The 23,473-nt window shown below is 38.5% G+C and overlaps 4 protein-coding genes across 17 annotated transcripts in view; 3 read left to right on the top strand and 1 right to left on the bottom strand.

The window, feature by feature from the left end:
• Positions 1–1,878: 1,878 nt before the first annotated feature.
• Positions 1,879–4,577, bottom strand: LOC120560703 (C-X-C motif chemokine 10-like). Its single transcript, XM_039803471.1, has 4 exons — positions 4,267–4,577; positions 3,946–4,075; positions 3,701–3,787; positions 1,879–3,084 (listed from the first exon to the last, which is right to left on the bottom strand). Exons 1-4 carry the CDS (start codon positions 4,343–4,345, stop codon positions 3,069–3,071), a joined length of 312 nt encoding a protein of 103 aa, XP_039659405.1. The 5' UTR covers positions 4,346–4,577; the 3' UTR covers positions 1,879–3,068.
• Positions 4,578–8,003: 3,426 nt separating this feature from the next.
• Positions 8,004–9,328, top strand: LOC120560668 (permeability factor 2-like). Its single transcript, XM_039803402.1, has 4 exons — positions 8,004–8,240; positions 8,437–8,569; positions 8,692–8,778; positions 8,918–9,328. The coding sequence occupies exons 1-4, from the start codon at positions 8,174–8,176 to the stop codon at positions 8,928–8,930; spliced, it is 300 nt and encodes a 99-aa protein (XP_039659336.1). The 5' UTR covers positions 8,004–8,173; the 3' UTR covers positions 8,931–9,328.
• Positions 9,329–13,957: 4,629 nt separating this feature from the next.
• LOC120560669 (permeability factor 2-like) lies at positions 13,958–15,725 on the top strand. Its single transcript, XM_039803418.1, has 4 exons — positions 13,958–14,195; positions 14,388–14,520; positions 15,106–15,192; positions 15,332–15,725. The coding sequence occupies exons 1-4, from the start codon at positions 14,129–14,131 to the stop codon at positions 15,342–15,344; spliced, it is 300 nt and encodes a 99-aa protein (XP_039659352.1). The 5' UTR covers positions 13,958–14,128; the 3' UTR covers positions 15,345–15,725.
• Positions 15,726–17,202: 1,477 nt separating this feature from the next.
• camk2d2 (calcium/calmodulin-dependent protein kinase (CaM kinase) II delta 2) overlaps positions 17,203–23,473 on the top strand; it is a 38,300-nt gene continuing 32,029 nt past the window's right edge. For 6 of the 14 annotated variants that reach the window (XM_039798973.1, XM_039798925.1, XM_039798958.1 and 3 more), the window contains exons 1-2: positions 17,203–17,628; positions 21,643–21,737. In XM_039798973.1, the coding sequence (XP_039654907.1) occupies positions 17,567–17,628; positions 21,643–21,737 (157 nt within the window). In that variant the 5' untranslated portion in view covers positions 17,203–17,566. The remainder of the gene's footprint in view (positions 17,629–21,642; positions 21,738–23,473) is intronic. The other 8 variants (XM_039799001.1, XM_039798980.1, XM_039798948.1 and 5 more) reach the window with 2 other exon arrangements.

Below are 23,473 nucleotides of genomic sequence, written 5' to 3'. Positions count from 1 at the left end.
TGGTTTCATCATGTTGCAAACAGGATGCTGTTCCTCTGCAAAAAAAAAATATATATACTCTCTTGTCTTTGAGTGCTACTTTGAGCTCTCTTCCACTGTACTCAGATACGTGAGCTGTGTAACTCGATCTTGCTTGCAAGCAATAATAAATTTGAACAAACTATCACGGAACAACTTGTCTCTGTTTGAAACTTCTTTATTGCCCAGTCTGTTGACAGAAATCTTCCACCACACTCATTAACAAGCAGTTGCAAAAAATAACATGCAAATATATCCATAAGGTAAAAAAATAAAAGTAGAGTGTAGTTTATAACAGGCAAAAACTAGCAGGCAGAGACAGGATTTAGGGAATTGGGCTGTTATAAATTCTACAGAGCTGATGACGGAATGGGGTGGATGTGGGAGTTAGATGATAGGGATTGGCGGGAACACTTGGGCTAATCTGACAGGTGGGAGTGGTTGGAATGAGAGTTAGTGAAAGGAAATAAAACGTACATGGATTAATAGCTGGCTGACATTGTGACGTACTGCTATTTTACACTGGAAATATGCAAATCTTGTTACATCAAATGTTTCCAAGTTTTTTTCTACAAGAACAAAGATAGTGATGCTGTTGCTAACACCAGCATCCTTCTGGTTTTCACTAGTCCTAAACTGTTTTTTACCTCCCTTACAGGTGGATGAACTTGCTGCAGGGCATGTATCCCATGGCTGCAGGAGAAGGTTGCAAATTTGAAATTAACTGCATGATTTATTTGGTATGTTTGAGACTTCTGGGATTTCCACTTGAATTTAAAATCATAAATTAAAGATATACATACTGGTGGTCTGACGTAATTAAAGCAGTTAAGGCGAGTGTGGACTACTCTTTTAAAGTTGCAAGCTCGTTATAGTTAGCTTTGCAGTAGATAAATGACCACTTTCAAGTTTAGAGCATAGCATCAATGCTATGACTATGGTTCCATATATTTCTATCATTGATATTGAATGGAAATAAATAATAGAAATTGTCAAACTCCGTTTCTTTTGAATAGACATCACAACAAAAACAGGTGACTGTTTTGGTCTGTTCAACTGTGTTAGTGTCGCCACACTATCCAGATCATTATAGCACTAAATAGGAACAACCAAAGGTCTTCTATATAATTTAAAACAAATACCATGATGACTAGACCTTGGTTAGGTGTTCTCATAATGGATGTAAGTATGGTAAACAGCAAGCAAATACTGGTTATATGTCAGTTACTGCCTTTTGCCTTTGCATGACTCCTTGTTTTTGGCACACGATACAAAGGCAGAGTACAGTAACTGTCGACCAAGGGTCAAAGGTCAATTTTGAGCTCAAGATTTTTTGCATACAAACATTTCTTCATTATAGCAACTAGTTGTCAAATGTTGGGAGTCCTACCTATAATACTTTTGTCTGGACAAAATAGAAACTTTAAAGTCATTTTTCTCAGTTTCACACTCTAGCGAGTTAAGGTCTTTTGCCTTTGCAGGGCAGCATATGTACTGAATAGTCATTGCCAGAAGCAACAGCACTGATATGGACTTTGGCTAATAGCTAGCTCATGAACAGACATATTGTGTGTTGTTTGCTCACTTTTCGTGATTAGATACAGCTGTAGCCAGATGTTTTTCTTGTAAATGATACAATGGAAAAGAGAAAAGTTTAACTTTTGGTAATGTTGCACAAAAAGTATACAATGTCAGCTGCTAATGGAGGAGTGCACTTTACAACCACTTGAAAATTATTATAGTCCTGATAGTGTGCACCTTTGTCCAAGAGGTGGCGATGTCCTTCCACTGAATTTAGTCTGCAAGCACGCTGTCCTACATGACATACTTTACATGACACAAACCAAGAAACACTGATTGTTGCAATTGTATTTTTAGGACATTTTATTGTGTTTTCTCCATCACAAACAGCAAAAAGAACTCCCTAAAAACGGAGGATGTTTAGCACAAGAGAGTGGTAAACAATCACACAATGTTTATGTCTCTGTGTTTAGGGACAGTGCTTTTCAAGACAGACCTTTAAGAAGAAAAAAATGCTTTCTGAAATTTGCACTGGTGAGTTCAGAGATCATGTCTAACCTCTGGGTGAGATTAATGTGGAGTCTGATTTGAAAATGTCAGGTTAATCAAATTTAACATATTGTGTTTTGTTATTTTCATCCAAAGTTTCATCATTATGGTTAATGTGACTTGGTTTACATAAGCATACTGTAGCTGTGGTTTTTGGGATGTGTAGCATATTACAATCAAAGTTAAAAGAATGTGACACAAGCCAACATTTTAAAATACTGTCTATTTGATGTCTTTCAACAGTTGTATAGCTATGATGGTCTACAAAGCCACAATAAATCAACTTCTGATAAAATCATGGATTCAAACCATGACTTTTGTTGCTTCATCCTCCTCCCACATGTCGTTACACACGAGAAATTACAATGAAATGATTAAATAATCTCAAAAGAAAAGGACTGACAGAGACATTAACAGATTTCTAGTATTTAAGTCATGCCACAATTTGTTCACAATCATTATCTAATATTTTAGATATAAATTGATATATATGTTTTTTTAAGACATAGGCATATCTTCTGTATATAATTTCCCTGTAAAAAACATACAAACAAAGCATACGTGAAACAACAGCAAAACTGAAAAGTTTGTAAGCAGACACACCACTTGAGTTTCATTCTGTACGGCAGCCTGCAAATATACCAATTTATTGTGCCATAAATATTGTGCGTTTACTTTTTAAAAACTTTTTTTTTTACAATTATTTATTTTGCTTTACATTTGAAATTCAAGTGTTATAATTGCTTACAGAAAATAGATCTTCTAAAGTAAAAAAAAAGTTTATATATATATATACACACCTGTATATTGCCATATATTTCTCGTTGGCACACAGAAAACCTATTGAGCATCACAGCTTAATCTTTCCCATCAAGAAAAATGTGCTCCATCATTGCAATCCATGCTTCCACTTTGAACTTCAGTGGTGAGTCTAAAAGGTCCTTCTTTCCATCCGAGCTAATTCTGTGAAGGTTTGTAATTCAAGGTGTTGGTCTTCTATGAAAAAAAGGACATATGTTTTAGAGGCAATTCCACTCCACTTACATATATACTTAATATGGAATTGGTGGCAGATGTTTATTCTGTTCACTATATACATGATCACAATAAAATTAATTCAAATTATGAAATTGAATATCATGACTTGAATTGGAATGTGATATTTCTAACTATAATTTCAAATTTGTTTTTATTTTCCAATTTAGTTTAGGAATTAGACTGGGACTACTGCTTTATTAGTTTCTGGAATGTAGCTGCCGTCACATGTTTTCAACAACCCTCACTAAGCCAGTAAATGACTAATGGTTAACCAGCTTCCTGAAAAGTCATACACTAGCAGAAGTGATAACTAAACTCCTCTTCTGCAAACAACCTCATCTTTCCCTGATCTGTGACTAAAAACAATGAATAACTAACTGAATTGAAGCCAGAGTTGCCTTTTAGTCGACCTTAAGGTGATAAAATCCTAGAAAGATGTGCCTCAGTGTGTGCAATCCTTGCTTTCAACTCTTTACCCTGAACACGAAGAATTCAATTTCTTTTGTTCATATGAGGTCTGTTCTCATGCTTATCTGTTCACATATTCACAAAAATACAGTGAAGATGAACTTACTGAGCCTGTTTCCTCTGAAGCACTTTTTTGATCCAAGGAGCATCAGGGTCCAGACAAATCTTTTGCCCATTCTTTTTAAGAGTGGCACTGCAGGATCAAAGACAAAGACATCAGTCACAGCAATATTTCCTGCACGACTTTGTAATATTACACCAGACCCATTAAGACACAGATTACCTCAGATAGGTTTGTTTTGTGAGTACAAATTAAGAGAAAAACTGTTGAACTTTGGCCCCAGTGCTTACATAATCTCAATATCTTTGCAGTGGGAGCTGGCAAGGTGTACCTCCACCTTTCCTATGTAACGTCCGATGGGTTGTTTCTCCTTGTTGATGCATCGACATCGCTGGTTCAGTCCATGATCCCCCAGAATACCTGAGGTTATGAGAGGTTTGAGAAAAAATTTCAATTTCTGGACAGAATCAAACTAAAGCACACTGCCAATTGCTAAATACAGATCACAAACAGGCACTCAACTCACAGAGTGCATGAATGCTGGCAACAAAGAGAGTGAAAGTATTATTCCAAGACTACATTTTACCAAAACAATGATGGATTAGACTCACCCTCAGGGATCATCAGGAACACCAGGAGCGCCACAATAGTGATGATAGACATATCTGCTCTGAAGCTGAAGATAGGCATACAATCTGATTTAAAACAAAAAGTGTTAGTCAGTAGACTGCAAACATCTGTAGAAAGTTCTGCGCTTCCCTCTGCAGTTGTGATGCAAGTCTTCTCTGTAAACCCTTTTCTACTCTTTCATCATTGCTCCCTCCTTCAGTGATTACAAGGAAGGAAGTTTTTTTCTTTTTATCAGCACAAAAGGAAAAAAAATTATTTTAGTGGATTTAGTTTCCCACATGTACAATTCTATCTCACTGCACTACTCCAGTTAGCGAGCTTAGACCAACTTGTGAGATGTCTTAAAAAAAAAAAAAAAACGAAGAAAAAAAAGAAAGATTTTTCCGAGGAAAAGCAGAGGTCACTTAGCAGGAATCTGAAATCTGAATATATGTGCCAAACAAACCCTGCAGCCCCTTTAAATCCTGCTAAAATATCTTTCCTGTGAAAACGTGCACTGTATTGTTGCAGCTGAGCCCACTGACGAGTTACCTGGAATTTGGATCCCTGCACCAGACCAATTAACAATGTTTATCTTATCCATCTATCTTGTTGTATTTTAGCATCTTCTCAAAAAGCCTTGCAACATCACTGAGCAACTCCACCTCTGCTTTACGTTAAACAAACCATTAAAGTATGCAGAAATACACAATTATTTTCTAACCTATCAAATAACAAGAATAAAACAGTTTGGGACTTATTATTACTTTTAATGTAAATGTGTGCTGTGTAAAACAAAAACTGAAGAATGTACTGTAATAATAATATATACTGTACATGCAAAAATAAGGTTGAAAGCCATTGCACAATTATCTATAGTCGTCATATATTGGTAGGTTAAAGTAAACCTGAACTGAGTTTATCACATGCCAGCAAGCTTGTCTTGGCATGCTCTTTAATATCAGAGATATCCTGTTATACACATGTGGAATGTTAACTCCTGCATGGCCACCCACCCACAGATAGATTCACCGACTCAAAGTAGTCGATTTTTAAACCCATCCTCCAGCTGTTTGGTATACCAAATACTCGATGACATTTCCTGAAATCCCCAGAGGCTATGTGCTTTTGAGTCTTCCTTTAGGCTCTCACTTCCTCCTCTCACTTCCTCATATTCTATATCATTAATATTGCCAACAGTCCAACCCTAGTAGCTGAAACTAATTGTTTGCTATTGTTCACTAATTACAATGCAGCATGCTTAAACTAAAGCAGCACTGTATCGCTCAAGCATACCGGTACCTATCAGCTTTCTCACAGAGACAGAGAAAAACAAAAAGGAAGACAGGCCGACGACAAGTTCATGATTCATTCCGGATTTTTTCCCAGCTGCTTTTAACAGCCATGTTAACTCAGTCTTTTGTATTCAGTATCAGCGTGTAGTGTGTAGTGGGCATGTGCCTATTTACTTTCTAAACCATACTATAATAAGGCGCTGATACTGATAGTCAATGCTATTCAAGACTGAACAACCTCTCTCTAAATGTGCAGTATTATACTCTACCAACACTATACTCTTGTATGCAATACCTTAATGCACTATGGAATGTTTACCAAGTTATATCAGTGCTGAAGAAGACAATGGAAGTTTTAGCTGAGGTCAAGGGGAAGTTTTGGAAAATCCAAACTATGTATCATGCGGTGAAATGAAGTGGCATCATACATCCTCTGTGATACCATGAAGTTACAGACCCTGTCTCCTCTTTTGGTTTCATATGTACAAAAATCATCTGATATCTGATATCTGCCCCCAGCACCACAGGGTAAATTTAGGGGGAGACCAATAGATAGAAAGTGGTCATATGTGTCCAAACATAAGTTGGTCTGGTGATCACGTTATCTTCCTCATAATCATACTCACCCATCTTTAACCAAAACAGGCCCAGCTGTAACTCAGAAACTTTCCAGTGAAATTCATCACATGTTTACCAAATGTGGAAGTCACATCTGGTTTTATTTTGCTACAAGCCAAACAGAAATGACCACAAAAAGACATGAATAGTTCCAGATGAGGTCTGGATCAGGTCATAACCTTTTTGTAAAGTTCTGTACTTAAGTACAAACTAGAGGTACTTGTACTTTACTTGAGTATTTCTATTTTATGCAACTTTTTACATCTACTCCACTACATCTCAGAGGCAAATATTGTACTTTTTACTCCGCTACATTTGTCTGATAGCTTTAATTAGATTACAGAATACAATTTATCATCCCCTTCCTGTCCAAGGAAACTATGTATCTCCACATTTGGTGATTTTTAATGTGAATGTTTGTGATAAACTGAAGGATGAAGTATTCCTTCATGGATTAAGAAAATTCCTCTTCTTCTTAAGCCCCCCCAAAAAAACCTCCAAAGCCTCAAAGCTGAAAATGCATTGTCAGAAAGCTAAAAAAAAGGGCTGTTTTTCTACATCTAAAGCAATAAAATGCAAGACACAGATTAATGCGTGAGTAATATAAATCCAAAAACATCACATGTAATAGTTAAACACTGAGAGGGACCACTTTACTGCAAAATTAATACATTTACTTTTCATACTTTAAGTGCATTTTGCAGATAATTCTTGCATATTTTTACTCAAGTAAGGTTTTGAATGCAGGACTTTTACTTGTAGTGGACAGTGTGGTATTATAACATAAGTAAAGGATCTAAATGGGCTAAATGACTTCTTCCACCACTGCTTTCCTGCCGTTCTGAGATTTATTTTAGTTTCTGTTCAATAAAGAAATAATAAAAAATAAAAATGTTACACTTTCAACAGACATAACTTAATCTCCCTTCCTAAAACATTTTAATCAGCACATATTGTTTAAGAATCACTGTTTTAAAACGGCAAGATCAGCCCCACCTGTTCAGAAGTTACTTCATGCTTCCTTCTGCTTTGTGAAAGTGGACGCAGTGACGTATGGGCGGATGTGTTTAAGCCTGTTGAAGTTGCGTCAGGCTCTTTAGTCCCATTAAGATTGTTGGTACATCGCCTGTCATTTCTTTAGTGATATTAAACACGTGAGCCGGCGATATGACTGTTATGATATGTGTAATAATGGCCCTGTTGTTTTTAATCTATAGGTTGCATGAACATGGTGTACATATGTTTAGAGTTTCTCTTTGTGATTACATTTAGTGTTCATTTATTATAACTGCATTATTCAACTTGGTAGATTGTACCCTTGTTTGAAAAGAAATTGAAAAGAAAACTTTAAAATCAGAAGCAACTTTTCTCTCTGTCTCTTTCTAAAAAACAAATAACATGCTTTAACAAGTTCTGTAAAGCTTTTCACGTTATTGAACTTCAACAGCACTGAACATGGCTGTGCATGCAGCTTAGTGTTTTATTATTCTTGTTGTGTTTTACTAACTGTCCAGCTGTTGATAGCAGGAGTGGTGCAACACACTGTTCAAATTTACAAAGAATTTCTCTCGAGCACTGTTATCACATCAACCGATATATTACAGACTTTTAGTTGCTGTTTTTTCAAATGATAACTCTGGATTTATGACACATATTGACCCATGGGTCCTCTTAATAATTAAGAGGTGTCAGTCAAGTAAATTTCTGTGAAAAAATTCCCACTCAGCTGCCAACAGTCCGAGCTTGCGCAACCTGTCTGACTCACTTCCAGAAGACGGCTATAAAAGGAGAGACTCTACTCTTCAGCGCTAGATTCAAACAGCAGAGCGAGAAGGCAGCTGAACCAAGAAAAGGAAAAGTAAAGGAAAGAAGGAACTGAGTAGAAAAATTCAGTACTAGAAAAAGCTCTTTTACTTTTCAATTCAGACTTCATCAGACGGCTTTCTGAAAGCCAATCTTTAGTGTTAATTGTTGCAGAATTTTGTAAAAGGCAAAAATGATGATCAGCAGAGTCCTTGTCGCCTCTATTGTGGTGTTCCTGGCCTTCCTGGCCGTCAGTGAAGGTAAGAATGTTTTGGTAAATCAATAATTGAATGTAACAATATTGAGCTATGCTGTTGATCAAGTTACTCTATTCAGTTTTGCATTTGAACTGTCACTGCTGTGCACATTCTGCTGTCCTCTTTTCCTCAATGCATCAGAGCTAGCAACACAAACTATTGCACTTTGTGACCATATGTGACTCCTGTGTCCTAACAGCGATGAGTCTGAGAAGCCTGGGAGTGGAGCTGCACTGCCGCTGCATCCAGACAGAGAGCCAACCCATCGGCCGCCACATCGAGAAGGTGGAATTGATTCCTGCCAACTCCCATTGCGACGAGACTGAGATCATGTAAGACCTCATTTCCAAGCCTTCACCCCGATGATGTTGATATTTTGAGATTCTGTCACAGTCATTTGCTGGCTTCACCAACTTTTTCTGACTGCATCTCTGTTTCTTGTTTGGTGTTGCAGTGCCACTCTGAAAAAGACAGGCAAAGAGGTTTGCCTGGACCCTGAAGCTCCCTGGGTGAAGAGAGTGATTAATAAGATCCTGTCCAAGTAAGTACAGATCAATCATACAGTACAAAGATACTCAGTCGTCTACTTTCATGATGTAACTGGATAGTGATACAGAAAAGAACAGTGTTCACTTTTGATGCATAATATAATTCTTCTTTTGTGTTTCTTTTCTCTGCAGCAGAAGACGCTGAACAGACCAGGAGAGATGTGCTTCATGAGTCTGAGCCGTTTAAAGACAAATGAAAAGTACCAGAAAGTATTTGTTGTCATCACACTCATCTCATTTTAATACCAGAAGATTGCCAAATTTTCTGATTTTCAAAATGATAATTTACCCATTAAGGTTATGTTTGTATCAAACGTGTTATTTATTAACAAGTATGTGTTTATTTGTAATGTCACTTGTGTGTGTTGTAGCCAATTACTCTCTGATGTCACTTGGCTGCTGTATTGCTATCTTGTCTAAAACTTAGACAAGTTAACAAGAGTTCAATATATTTATTGATGTATTTATGGAATGTAAATGTATCTGGATTCAGTTGTGTGTGACAACCTATTTATGAATTAAAAAAGTTTACTTGAAATTGAACATGGAATTTCTTTGGTTTTTCTTTCTTACATATTATCAATTTGTCTTTCCTGTTGTCCCTTGCAGGGATGTAGTCATGAGATGAATTTTTTTTTTTTCACTTTGGTTTTTATTGATTTTTCACATTTTGTACACGTACACCCCACATCCCCACATTGTACAAAAAACAAACAAAGATACACTAGAAAACAAAAACAAAATACAGTCCTGTTGGGAGTTGCATTCCTTCTTGTTCATTCATTAGTTCTCTCCGTTTCGTCCTCTGTATCTAATGTTCTTTCAATAGTCTTTGTCGCTGTTCAAGGTCCTGAGAAATGTCCATTTCAGGCATTTGTCCTCCATCTATGTTTCTTGCAATCTTAAGCGATGTGTCAATTTTTCCATTACATAGATTTCCTCTATTATCTCCATCCATTGTTCCTAAGTCGGAGGATCCACTCTACCCCATGTCCTTGTGATAGCTTTTTTACCAACTATTATCAGTATTTTTACCAGATACCTATCCCTTGCATGTACATTTTCCTCTGTGAGATTACACAAATAGAGTATCTTACAACACATAGGGATCTCATATCCCAACATCTCTTGTAAAGTTTTATGTACCATCTTCCTAAACAGTTGTTACCTTATCACATTTCCAAAATACATGTGCATGATCTGAGCTTGATGCTCCACATTCTCTCCAGCATGATAGATTCACACTCAAATATTTACTCTTGACCTTGGGCGTGATAAAGAATCTGACCAAATCTTTACAAGAGAACTGCCTCCATATCCGCGAATTGGTGGATGTTTGATGCATTTTCCACATATTTATACAATCTTTGTCCAAGATGTTGAACTCTGACTCCCACTTTTCTTTTATATAATTAATTGTATTCTTGTTTATTGTCAATTTTTGGTACAATACTGATATCATTCTAATTTTAGTGTCCTTGTAAATACTAATTACTGTTTTTACCAAAACACCCAAAAAAAAAATTTAACCCCCAAAAAAAAATAAATCTTATTTTAAATATTAATTATTTTTTTTTTTTATTATTTTTTTTTAGAATATTCCTTAAATGTATTAGAAATTAACAATAATATGCAGTCAGTACAAAACCACAAATTGAAGGAAACATGTTGCCTTAGACTTTATTTGATAGTTAAGATACAGATTAAGATTAAGATAAGAATTCTTACATATAGTATGTTAAATACTGTTTTATAACACATATATAGCCTACCTACTGATATAATGTTCTATTGCACATACTTTTCTTTTTCACGTGAAGAAGTGCTTGAAGTGTGTCCTGGATCAAGTGTTTTCAACTTCCTTATGGGACTGGACCCAACATCACAGAGCGTCACCACAGATCACTATCTTCCCACGGTGCATAACTCTGAGTTTATTCTCACATGGATAAATTAAGTGAATTGTATAAGGTTGTGCAATCTGTAATTGTTTAAATAATTGTACTTTTTAAAGGGACAATTTGGGGATTTTCAACCTTATTTCTGAATGAGGGGTATGGTGTGGGGGAAAAGCCAGCTGTTCTTTCCAAGGTTCTCTGTGTCTCTGGGGCTCAGCTGGCCACAGTTGCAAAATCTGCTCTACTTCCATCCTCCAGTGACGTGACTGGAGGACGGAAGAACTACAGAGTGCTACTTCAGCTTTGGGCGCAATGCTGTTCACAACCTTCCCTTTTCTCTTCTCCTGTATTGCAAACTAGTGTAAGTTTCCATCAGTGAGAGGATGTTATGGATGACAATTTTTAACACTGTACATTTTACAGAGTTTTGAGTGACTCGGATATTCAGCTGTATTGAGCCAGAGAGAGGCAGAGGGAGGCTGTAGCTGCATTAGGGACAATATGGACGGCGGAAAACCTAAGATGCCAAGAGCAAACACCAACTGATACCAACAGAAACTAAATAATTCTGCCTCAATAAATGTCAGCATTGGCAGTTTTCACCATGTTTTCGATGGATAGCAGGACCCCAGGAAGAGTATGTGCTTAAGGTCCACAGCTAATGGCGATCCTATAATAAACTATAACTGTCGCTGATGACAGCTTTGATGGGGCAGTATGTGCGACAGTGATGCTACAACTTTCATAATCTCATAGACTATGATGCAATGCTATAGATTAAACCAGTGGTTTCCCAACTTTGTTTTAAACCTATATTGTGTAATTATTTGAGTTGATTCTTAGCAAAAAAAACTTTGTTCATTCACAAATATGTGCTCATTCATGTGTAATTACTTCCACCAACTAATCAAAGTATTCTCGTAAGTGTAGAATCTGCCATTTAGAATCATTCAGAATACATACGAGCGAGTCGCTCAAATGATGGCCGGCATGTTGCGCCTCCATCTTTAAATTGCATTAGCCAAAGAGGGACATACCTCCGGCTTTTGCCCTTTTACACTCAGTGGCACCCCGTACCGTGACTAATGCCAGGGGGAGATTACTCGCCAGGGAAGCAAAAAAGAGAATTAAAACGACAACGCGACAGGCAAAGCAACAAGACCAAAGTTAATGTTGGAGTGGCTAGAACAGATGCGTGTAAATTATGTAGATACTAAGAGCTCATTTCGGGTTCGACCACCGTAGCAGTTAAAACGCAATCGGAATGGGAGGGGCTAGAAAGTAATATTCAGTTGGTTGTCATATACAATTCCACCACTAGATGGGAAAAATTCTTACACAATGTAGCTTTAAGAATGTAATATACCCCCTTTGAAATATGTATTCATCCAAGTACCCCCTGCAGCACAAAACATTTTTGGTAGAAAAAAAGCCTAGCTATAAGAAGCATATACTGTGATATAAAGAAGCATAATATAGCGCTCCACCATCAGTGTCGGATTTACTAAACAACAATATTGTAACTGAAAAACACTTAAATGCTGAATTTCAAATGTTTAGAATCACTAGATTAATTCATTATTATAGGCTATAATTTTTTGAGGGAATTATGCATGACTGATATTTTTTAAATTAACATTTAAAAGAAAATGTATGTGCCCCCTGCAGTACTCCAAATTACCCATAGGGGTACACGGACCCTCATTTGACAAACACTAGATTAAAGCTTTAGTGCGTAACTTTTTGATATTAATGATGATCCGTTACATTCAAGCCATTGCCAAATAAGTTGATACAAAGCTAATTAAGACTATCAGCTCCACAAAACTCTCTCTGTATTTCTCAGTATGGCTATATTCAGAAAATTGTGTCGTCCAGCAACTTTCGCGCGCAGAAAATCTAGCGAAGATAATTATCTCTTCTGAAAGGTCTATCATGTTTTTTTAATCGTCTGTGTCCACTGGGTGGAGGATGGGTGGGGGAGGTGGGCATTCACCAAAGGCTTGTATCATGTGGATGTGCCGACAGTTTTGTTTATTGTCATTACTTAGAATTCCTCATGGGGAAGACAGAAACTACACACTATAGCTTTAAATTACCTAACAGTATAGAAAAGAGTTCAAATTAGCCCAACCTTAAACATCTACAGCAGTAAAATGCAACAGGCACATTAATGCATGAGTAATATGAATCCAAAAACATCATATCTAATAGTAAAATACTGACAGGGAACACTTTGCTGTACAATGAATACTTTAAATTATCATACTTTAAGTACATTTAGCTAGTAATACTTGCATATTCTTACTTAAGTAAGGTTTTGAATGCAGGACCTTTACTTGTAGTGGACATGTGGTATTATTACTTAAGTAAAGGATCTGAATCACGTACTTCTTCCACCACTGCTTCCCTGCCTGTCTGAGATTTATTTTAGTTCCTGTTCAATAAAGAAATAATTAAATAAATGTATATTGTTATACTCCCTGTTATTGTTATTGCTAGCCCCTCAGTTCAGAAGTTACTTCACACATCCTTCTGCTTTGTGAGATTGGCTACAGTGACGTACATGCAGAAATGGTTGAGCCATAGACCCGATAAAATAGGTTTGAGCCTGTTGAAGTTGTGACAGGCTCTTCAGTCCCATTAAGGTATTTGGCGTGAGAAATGTCAGATGCATGAGCCAGCGATATGACTGTTTTGATAAGTGTAATAATTGTGAACTTGGGAAGATTGTACCCTTGTTTGTAAGGGGTTTTGAAATCAGACACCGTGTTTCTTCCTATCTCTTTCTAAATAAAAAAATGCTTTAACAAGTTCTGAAACGTTTGTTATTGAACTTTAACATCAATGAACATAGCTGCGCATGCAGCTAAATATTTGTATATTCTTGTTAATGTGTTTTAGTAGCTGTTCAGCTTTTGACAGCTTCACAAGTATGTCTGAGTACGCAATACACACAACAGTCATAAATGGACTCTTGGTACATCAAATTCCAATTCCTGAAGGTGAAATTGTATATGACAAAACCTGAGTGTGACATTCGTCAGCCACTCATTCACAGATTGCATGAAGTTATTCATTTTATCACATCTGTGAATCACTTGTTGGCAGGTCAATATAATCCTGATGTGAGCAGTGGTGCAACACACAGTCAGTGAAAAATTCCCACTCAGCTGCCGACAGTCCCAGGTTGTGCAACCTGTCTGACTCACTTCCAGAAGACGGCTATAAAAGGAGAGACTCTACTCTTCAGCGCTAGATTCAAACAGCAGAGTGAGAAGGCAGCTGAACCAAGAAAAGGAAAAGTAAAGGAAAGAAGGAACTGAGTAAAAGAATTCAGTAGGCCTACTATAAAAAGCTCTTTTACTTCCATTTAGACTTCATCAGACGGCTTTCTGAAAGACAATCTTTAGTGTTAATTGTTGCAGAATTTTAAAAGGCAAAAATGATGATCAGCAGAGTCCTTGTCGCCTCTATTGTGGTGTTCCTGGCCTTCCTGGCCGTCAGTGAAGGTAAGAATGTTTTTGTAAATAATTGAATGTAACAATATTGAGCTATGCTGTTGATCAAGTTACTCTATTCAGTTTAGCATTTGAACTGTCACTGCTGTGCACATTCTGCTGTTCTCTTTTCCTCAATGCATTAGAGCTAGCAACACAAACTATTGCACTTTGTGACCATATGTGACTCCTGTGTCCTAACAGCGATGAGTCTGAGAAGCCTGGGAGTGGAGCTGCACTGCCGCTGCATCCAGACAGAGAGCCAACCCATCGGCCGCCACATCGAGAAGGTGGAATTGATTCCTGCCAACTCCCATTGCGACGAGACTGAGATCATGTAAGACCTCATTTCCAAGCCTTAACCCCGATGATGTTGATACTTTGAGATTTTGTCACAGTCATTTCAAATCAGATATGAAAAGATTTATTTGTAAGTTACATAAGCAAAATAGGAAATGTACAAAGTCTTTGGAGATTAGACTCCATCGTATTGAATATGTTTAAAAGGGGTAGAGAAACCCAGACATATCCCCCGATGGAGTCTAGACACTGGTGGTGGTGATAAAGGAGCACAAGAGACCAAATAGAAAGTGCCAAAGGGGCGGTCAGCTGGACGAAGACCCAGGGTATCATGGGTGAGAAGACCGGCGGTAGAAGGAGAGGAGACGGGTTGCCCTCTATTCCTGAAATGACACTGACAACCGCAGAGGAGAGAACAGATTTAAAGCAGGGATGTCATGCTGTGATTGGCTTGTGAAATACATGGCTGAATCTGATTGGTTTAACTGAAAAGTGAATGCCTAGAAACAGCTGATCACTTAGGAGAAATGTGAAAACGTTATCGAAGTCTTCCTGAAAGAACTTACGCTGAGCTTCACCAACTTTTCCTGACTGCATCTCTGTTTCTTGTTTGGTGTTGCAGTGCCACTCTGAAAAAGACAGGCAAAGAGGTTTGCCTGGACCCTGAAGCTCCCTGGGTGAAGAGAGTGATTAATAAGATCCTGTCCAAGTAAGTACAGATCAATCATACAGTACAAAGACACTCAGTCGTCTACTTTCATGATGTAACTGGATAGTGATACAGAAAAGAACAGTGTTCACTTTTGATGCATAATATAATTCTTCTTTTGTGTTTCTTTTCTCTGCAGCAGAAGACGCTGAACAGACCAGGAGAGATGTGCTTCATGAGTCTGAGCCGTTTAAAGACAAATGAAAAGTACCAGAAAGTATTTGTTGTCATCACACTCATTTCATTTTAATACCAGAAGATTGCCTAATGTCCTGATTTTCAAAATGTTGAAAATGACAATTTACCCATTAAGGTTATGTTTGTATCAAACGTGTTATTTATTAACAAGTATGTGTTTATTTGTAATGTCACTTGTGTGTGTTGTAGCCAATTACTCTCTGATGTCACTTGGCGGCTCTATTGTTATCTTGTCTAAAACTAATGAGTTCAACATATTTATTGATGTATTTATGGAACTTAAATGTATCTGGATTTAGTTGTGTAGCTGTGCTGACAACCTATTTATGAATTAAAAAAGTTTACTTGAAATTGAAAATGGAATTTCTTTGGTTTTTCTTTCTTACATATTATTCATTTGTCTTTCCTGTTGTATGTCCCTTGCAGGGATGCAGACATGAGATGATTTTAACCTCTAGTAACTGATATATCTTATTTTAGAATATTCCTTAAATGTATTAGAAATTACCAATAATATGCAGTCAGTACAAAACAATGTAAGCATGACAAATTGAAGGAGACTTTACTCAATGCTATTTTAAGAGTCTCATACTGTAAGAAGTTTTTACATATGCTTTGTTAAATACTGTTTAATAACCTAGCTACTAATATAATGTTATTTTGAAACACATGAAGAAGTGCTTGAACTCAACATCACAGAGTTCACCACAGATGCTGCTTCGCTGTCCTCCCACGGTGCCTAACCATGATTTTATTCTCAGATGGATAACTAAAGCGAATTGTATGGGGTTGTGCAAGGAAACGCTATCTGACATGGTTTAAATAGTTGAACTTTTTAACTGCAACAATAAACCCAGTCTACAAGTCGGTAAACTTAGACTGCACTTTTGTGTCAACCTTCCAATCCCTGCAGATATCTTATCACTATGATGATGCTGCAACAGCAAAGACAATGTTTTCTTTATGAAAGATTATTTAAAATGACAGCTTGATGTTCCCTAAATCAAATTGGTGTGAGGGACCTCACACTCAGTAAATTCTCACATGCGTTAATCACGAGTCAAAAAATGAGGGCCATTAAAAGGAATTTGCGTTAACTCATTATTATCCCGTTCATTTTGACAGCTCTACTCCAATACCCCAGTTTGTAATGCAACCTTTGTATGAGCTTGCATGACCTTTGTCTATGAGCCCAAGCTGGAATAACTCCGATTACATCATCAGGGTTGACCAAGATGTCTCCAGAGCCACAGAAGACATTAGGCTGGTGGTGTGGCTCTTTAAAGGAATAGGAAGAAATCATGTATACAGCTACTTGCGCAACAAATTTCCAGTTAAAGTACTTTTTTTTCTCCATCCACGTGCCTCATCAAGGCATGATAACTACTACCAACTTTACTTTCACATGATAAGAAAATATTCGTACACAACTACAATTCTAAGAAAACACGTAATAAACGGATAATGTAGGCCTATACAGTTTGTGTTAGCAATAACTTTATAGATGCTTAAATAATCACCTTGTTCAGCCCCCAGCTCTAGAGCCTAGTACGTTCCTTGTAAATGTCATAAAAAAAGGGTTTGGTCGTTTTTTCTCCAGAATGGTATAGCCTACATTAAAAACATGTACGGCACTGTTGTTAATATTGACAATAATACAATACAAATATGATTGATTACTAGCCTATTATTATTATTATTATTATTATTATTATTATTATTATTTGTTTATTTGTTTATTTGTTTATTATTGGCATGTGTGAGGATGCAGGCAAAGGGGCGGGCCTGAACGCACAGCCGGGGGTAGGTGCGGTAGTGCGGCGTCTGATGCGCGCAGAGAGACGACGCTCACAGCGCTGGACAGACACACACACCAGATTTCGGAATGCACACAAAATGCTGCGTCTACGAGCTGTGACAAGCCTTTGCATGTGAAGAAAATAAAGAAACAGCAAACGACTACGCCGGAAGCTCTCTCGTCCATATTGAAGCACTAAAGCAGGCAGGCTCAGTTGCCGCAGAAACCATCCCACCAGTGCTCCCGCCGTTGCGCTTCAGCTGTGCATGAATCCCTCAGTTTGGCTTGCAGGTCCAGGAGAAAACCGGGTTGCGTTAACGACTGTTTGTGAGTGCCCCTTATCCGCGTCTCCGCTAACCCCTTGTCACCTCCTTCAGGATGGCGTTAACGATCTGCACGAGATTTACCGACGAATATCAGCTGTTCGAGGAGCTGGGGAAGTAAGGAATCATTTTTTTTTTTATCATCTGGCATCATCTCTGTATGAAATGTCAGCCTGTTATGTAATAGGCCGCTTGGTTTAGGGACGCGGATTCAGGGTTCTGTGCGGTTTTGTAGGTGTGAGTGTGCGAGCTGCAGATAGTGTATGGAACCTGTGATGCGAGGGGGGGTAATACACTATCATATGGAGGCTATCATACAGTCCTGATGATATGGCATCCTATTTGTTTTAGTCCCTCATTTGAAGCCCTGCTTACGTTTTGTGTTTACGAAAGAAGATGTCGAATCGATCATGTCGTCATTTGCCTCCATCCTGTGCATTTCGACCTTTGGGTTGCCACAGGAGAGCAAGGAGCTCCAGTGTTGTAAACTGAACCGGGGTGAAATGCATCGGGGGGTGTGAAATGGTGAGATTTGGTAATCCATCCCCTGCCTCTCTCCACCTCAATCTCCCCAAATCCTTCTCCACCTCTTCCCGCGTGACAGAAACACTCGGCGATGCGACAGCAGACCGTAGTTGGCGATGACACATTCCCCAGCCAAGCACCGAGCTGCGGTCAATTATCAGACACATGCAGGGAATTCCTCACCCCTGAGAGAGGGAGACAGAAAGATCCACGTACGTGTGTGTGCACGCGCGCTCATGGACGTGTATTTGTAGGCTATACCTGTGTGGTCATGACCTGAAATCTGCCCAGAACCCCGTGGTCAGTGTACACAGCCCCAGATGTGTGCAGCCTAAGTGGAGAGATTAAGAAAATGTAGTGTAACCCTCTCATCACCCTCCTGATGGAAGCCTGTGTTGAATAAGAACTCTCCTCTACAGCCTCAGCCCTCAGCGTTTATGATCCTGTGATGTGTTCATCCCACACCATCTGTCATTAATAATGTAGCCATATTGCTTTTATAGTAGGTACCTTTTAACTCACCTGAACCATTTAATGTGAGGAGCACACTGACATACAGTAGAGTAGCTGCTAGTGATGAAATGAAAATACCACACTGTTTTTGAGCAAAGCCTACCAGGATATTGTTGTTGTTTCAATTCTCCAGAGATGATTTCAGCAGATATTTTCATGGTGAGAGTACACAATGTTGAGAATGTTAGTAAACTAAATAAGATACTGGTACATCCAGAAAATTGTAATTTAAAGATCTAGCTTGGACTATGCAAGTGTGTTTGCAAGTTTTAACCCCTTAACTACATCAATAAATCATGTATATGTTAATTTTTTAGCTTATTTTCAAATAAACGGTATTCAGTTTTGGATTTTTGGATGTATATTTCCTAACAGTCCGTTCTGTATGAAAATCCAACAGGAGACCCTTGAAACTTGCTGAAGTTGATCCATCACAGTGAAGGTCAAATCTGCATAAAGTTTCTGTCAGTGTTACATTATTGTTGAGTTGTTTTGCAGTTTAATTGCAGAATGATTCAAAAAGACAGCACTGTATGTAAGTTGTTGTAACTGACTTTGTAACTAATAGGTTTTTAATACTGTACAGAAATGAATTGGATTTCCAGTGATTTTCAGTTAAATTAAAGTAATAATTCATTAAAATAAAAAATAAAAACACATGATTCGTAAAATGGTAAGCTATGATTTACATGATTTGACTAAAACATGAAAAACCATCGGTATAATAAGGTAAATACAGCATTCAAATGGTATCAACATTTTAAAACCAATGTCCTGAAATGGATAATATTCAGTCCCAGCAGTTTGTGAGTTTATGTGGCCTTTGGTTACCCATAAACCCCAACTGTGCATCCCTACGCAAATGTCTTTTTTCTTTGTGAAGCATTTTTATATTATTACATAATCAGATGGTCCAAGCTAGTTTTGTACAGTGTTTTCTATTTCATTTTTTAACCATGTTAGTCTCAGAACTTAAAAAAACCCACAGAAACATCCTCATCATAGATGGTTTGGCTGCTAACTTTGAACCTTGTCTCAGCTAGCTTCTTTACTTTTAAAGATAAAAGCACAGCTACTGTACTTGACACTGTTTTGACTCCCGAAATGTTACCTTTTGATTTTGTTATGTCACTGAAAAATCAATAAACAAATGGTTAAAAAAAAAAAAAAAAAAGCACAGCTACTATATGTACATTCTGCCATGGAGCACCGTAAAGACTCAGTTAACAGACACAGTTAGCATATGCACTTCACATTGCCATGCTAACCAACAATGCAGAATAGTCAAGTAAAATTCTTATATAACATGTTATGTGAGTATTTCCTTTATCAAATCCTCTATAAATTAGAGGTAAGATTTAGTGGCAAGCTGCTCACTCCAGAGTATGTTAGATAACATGTTTATGGTACACATGCTTTATACTCAGCAGTGATTACATACGCACAAAGTTTTAGATATTTCTCATATCGCAACACTGATTTAACCAAATACTGTTATATAACATTCTACAGAAACATCACACTACAGTTGTCAGCCATTAGAAGTACAGTAAGTGAAAGAAAAGGGTTCATTTGAGGTAATGAGCATTCTGTGCTTTGTCTCTCTAGTGTCTGCATCTCAGTGCATCTATTCTGATGTTGTCTGGAGCTAGACAGGATGAGAACAGATATTATTTGAAAGAAAAAGTGCACAGACAGAGATGGAGGTTGAATAGCAAAACGGCTTGCATGCCTGCAGAGCTGAGCAGAGCCGAGGTGGACGTCTCCATGGCTGCATTTAGAGATGAGAGATGTAGCACTCTGCTCTTCTCGTCCTTCAAATATAGCTGACCTAGTTTTTGATCTTGCCTACATGTGCCTGGAACACCAGAACAACCAACCCGTTCTCACTCTGAACTCGTAAAATACGGATGTGTGGACAGTGGCTGTCAGTGTCTGAAGCAATGAAAAGCAGGAGAGCAGCATCTACACAGGGTTTAGCGAGTAGTATGTAAGGGGGAAAACACAGGACTTTCACCCAGGAGACCGGGGTTCGTGTCCCGCATGTGTCTTTAACTGTCCCGTTATTGCTGCGTGTCACGGAAGCCGCTTTTTTCTCCGTCCCCTTCTTCTCGCCTATTTTTTCCCTCTTCTTTAACCGGCCCGCTATGCGCGCGAGACACGGAAGCGGACGCCCCCCCACCCCCTTCTAAAAAACCCCCCCCCCCCCCCCCCCCCCGCCCCCGCGACGCACCCCCCCCCCCCCTTTTTTTAACCTAACTGTGTCAAAAGGGATGCCAATAGTCCCGACCAAGTGCGTTTAGTTAAGCGTGTTATATGATGCTAAAGAAGACTTTTAACGTCACTAACAATGAAAAAGGCATCTGACCAAGCGTCTGTGTTTTACGAGATGGGAGTGAGAATGTGTTGGAATACATTGCTTGAACAAAACTAAAAACAAAGGCTGGTAGGCACATTTGTTGGTGCTGATGGTCTTGTGTAGCGATGAGGACAGTGTGTACTGTAGGAATTGGGATGTGAGTGTGCTTGTGTGAGTAGCTGCAAAGATACTATATCCATGCTTTTGTGCAATTTAATGTTGAAATGTGACTGTACAACTTAATTTAGCTGTTTATTATTACTTATCTATGACATCTGAGTGCTGTTTCATAAAGTAAAACGATCAGTTAAAGGGATATTTTGACGATTTCAATCCATTTCTGTGTCAGATTTGTGTGGGAAGTGTGTTTAGATGAACGTTGTGTGGCTTCCATACATGGTGCCAATGCACGGAGCTTGGAGTAGCTGAGGTCTGCTGAGATCCGATGACAAACCAGCCGTCTTGTGTCATCTGGCGCAGCACGGCAGACCTCGGCTGCTCGGAAGCCACACTCGTTCATCTGCACACACTGCCCACACTGCCGTGACACAGAGCTGGATTTAAATTAGCAAAATATCTCTATAAATCAGGTTTATTTCAGTAAAGTTTGCTTATTTTTAAAAAATCCTGCAGTTTGCAACAAGTTTGATTTAAGTTACCATGGAAATATATCCCTCCAGAACACATCCTTAAGTATTTCTGTGTGTGTGTGTGTGTGTGTGTGTTCATTTCAGGGGCGCATTCTCTGTAGTCAGGAGGTGTGTGAAGATCTCCTCTGGACAGGAATTTGCTGCAAAAATCATCAACACTAAGAAGCTTTCCGCCAGAGGTAGGAAACACAAACTTATACAGAAACACACACAAAAAAACATGCCAAAAAGTGTCGCTGAGTTACATGTGATTGAGCTTTGAACATTGCTGCCCCCGAAACAGACTTTGTACGGTGGCCGACAGGGGCAAATGCACTGCAATTTAATGAAACACACCCAAATAGACAAAACACAAGCAAATTAAGAAAACATCTTCATAAATTTGACAACACATGCGCAGCATTTAGCAAACGCGCTGCAAATACACACAACACAACCAAATACACAAACACGCTGCAAATACACAAATGATGCAAAAGAAAAGCACACAACCCAAAAAACAAATGCAACAAAAAAAACGCTGCATATTACACAAAGGAAGTTCTCCAGGCCTCTAGGGGGAGCGCTAAGTGAAACAGCTTGATTTTCGACCCCACGGGAAGAGAGCACTCTGCTTCTTTATTACCACAAGTTTACAGACACGTCTCTGCTGATTGAGTATCACCTGTGACCTAACTAGAGACACACCCACCAAACGAGAGAAAACATATCTCAAACATAGACTTAATATTTACAGTCTATGATCTCAAAGCAGTTGCACACCATTTCACAACATTTTTTTGTTGCATTTGTTTAGGGGATTGTGTGCTTTTCTTTTTGCATCGTTTCTGTATTTGCAGCGTGTTTGTGTATTTGGTTGTGTTGTGTGTATTTGCAGCGCGTTTGTTAAATGTTGTCAAATTAATGAAGATGTTTTCTTAATTTGCTTTTCTTTTGTCTATTTGTGTTTGTTTCATTAAGTTCCAGTGCCATTTGCCCCTGTCAGCCACGATACTTTGGGGCGTGTGTGTGTGTGTGTGTGTGTGTGTGTAAGAGAGAAGAGAGGGAAAGTCAATTGGTTGGTTACATTTTTTTGTGTTTGCGCAGAAGAAAACAGTAAATATAACAAGTAAATGCTGTAGCTGTTTTCCCACTTGCACTTTTTGTGCTGTGTGGAACATGTCCTCCTTCCTTTTTGTGTTATTCATATCTGTCCTTTGGTTTTTATGTAAATGTTTGTCACATACAACCTTGTGTGTGTGTGTGTTTGTGTATGTGTGTGTGTGTGTGTGTGTGTGTGTGTGTGTGTGTGTGTGTGTGTGCTTATGCATGCGTGTGCATGTGTTCTGTATTGATTCAGGGCTCTGGCTAGTCTTGTCGTCCCAGGGGCACATCTCTTACGAAGCCGACCCAGTTCTTTCACATCCGTCACTGTAATTGTAGCCACTGGCCTGGTTGCCTCGGGCTTGGGACACACACACACATAATCGCACACACACACACACACACACACACACACACACACACACACACACACACACACACACACACACACACATAACGTGCATGCGCAAGCACACACGTGACCCAGTAACCGCTAACAGCATATTCGTGATTACTAACCAATGGTGTGTTTCACTTTTGCGGTTCCTCCTTCTCTTTAGCCAATTGTGTGTTTTGTCACAGCTTGCTTGCCTGCGCTAACCAATGACTGCTGTCATACCACACAGGCAGTCAGGCTTCTGTAGATGTGAGCTGAGCCATCCAACTAAAATGTAATTTGTAGTAATTTACTGGAAATGACCTTGGCTGTTGTTGTGCACTTGTAATGCCACTGCCTATAGTTTCATAGTGATGATACAAATTTATGTTTTAATAGTTTATTTTGTGTGTATTCACAAGCATCTCCTTCCCCCTCTTTGCAGTATTTTACCTT

Source organism: Perca fluviatilis, chromosome 1 (assembly GCF_010015445.1).
Source record: "Perca fluviatilis chromosome 1, GENO_Pfluv_1.0, whole genome shotgun sequence".
NCBI classification, from domain to species: domain Eukaryota; kingdom Metazoa; phylum Chordata; class Actinopteri; order Perciformes; family Percidae; genus Perca; species Perca fluviatilis.
Note: the sequence above shows the minus strand (reverse complement) of the source record. Positions and strands in the feature narration are given on the sequence as shown.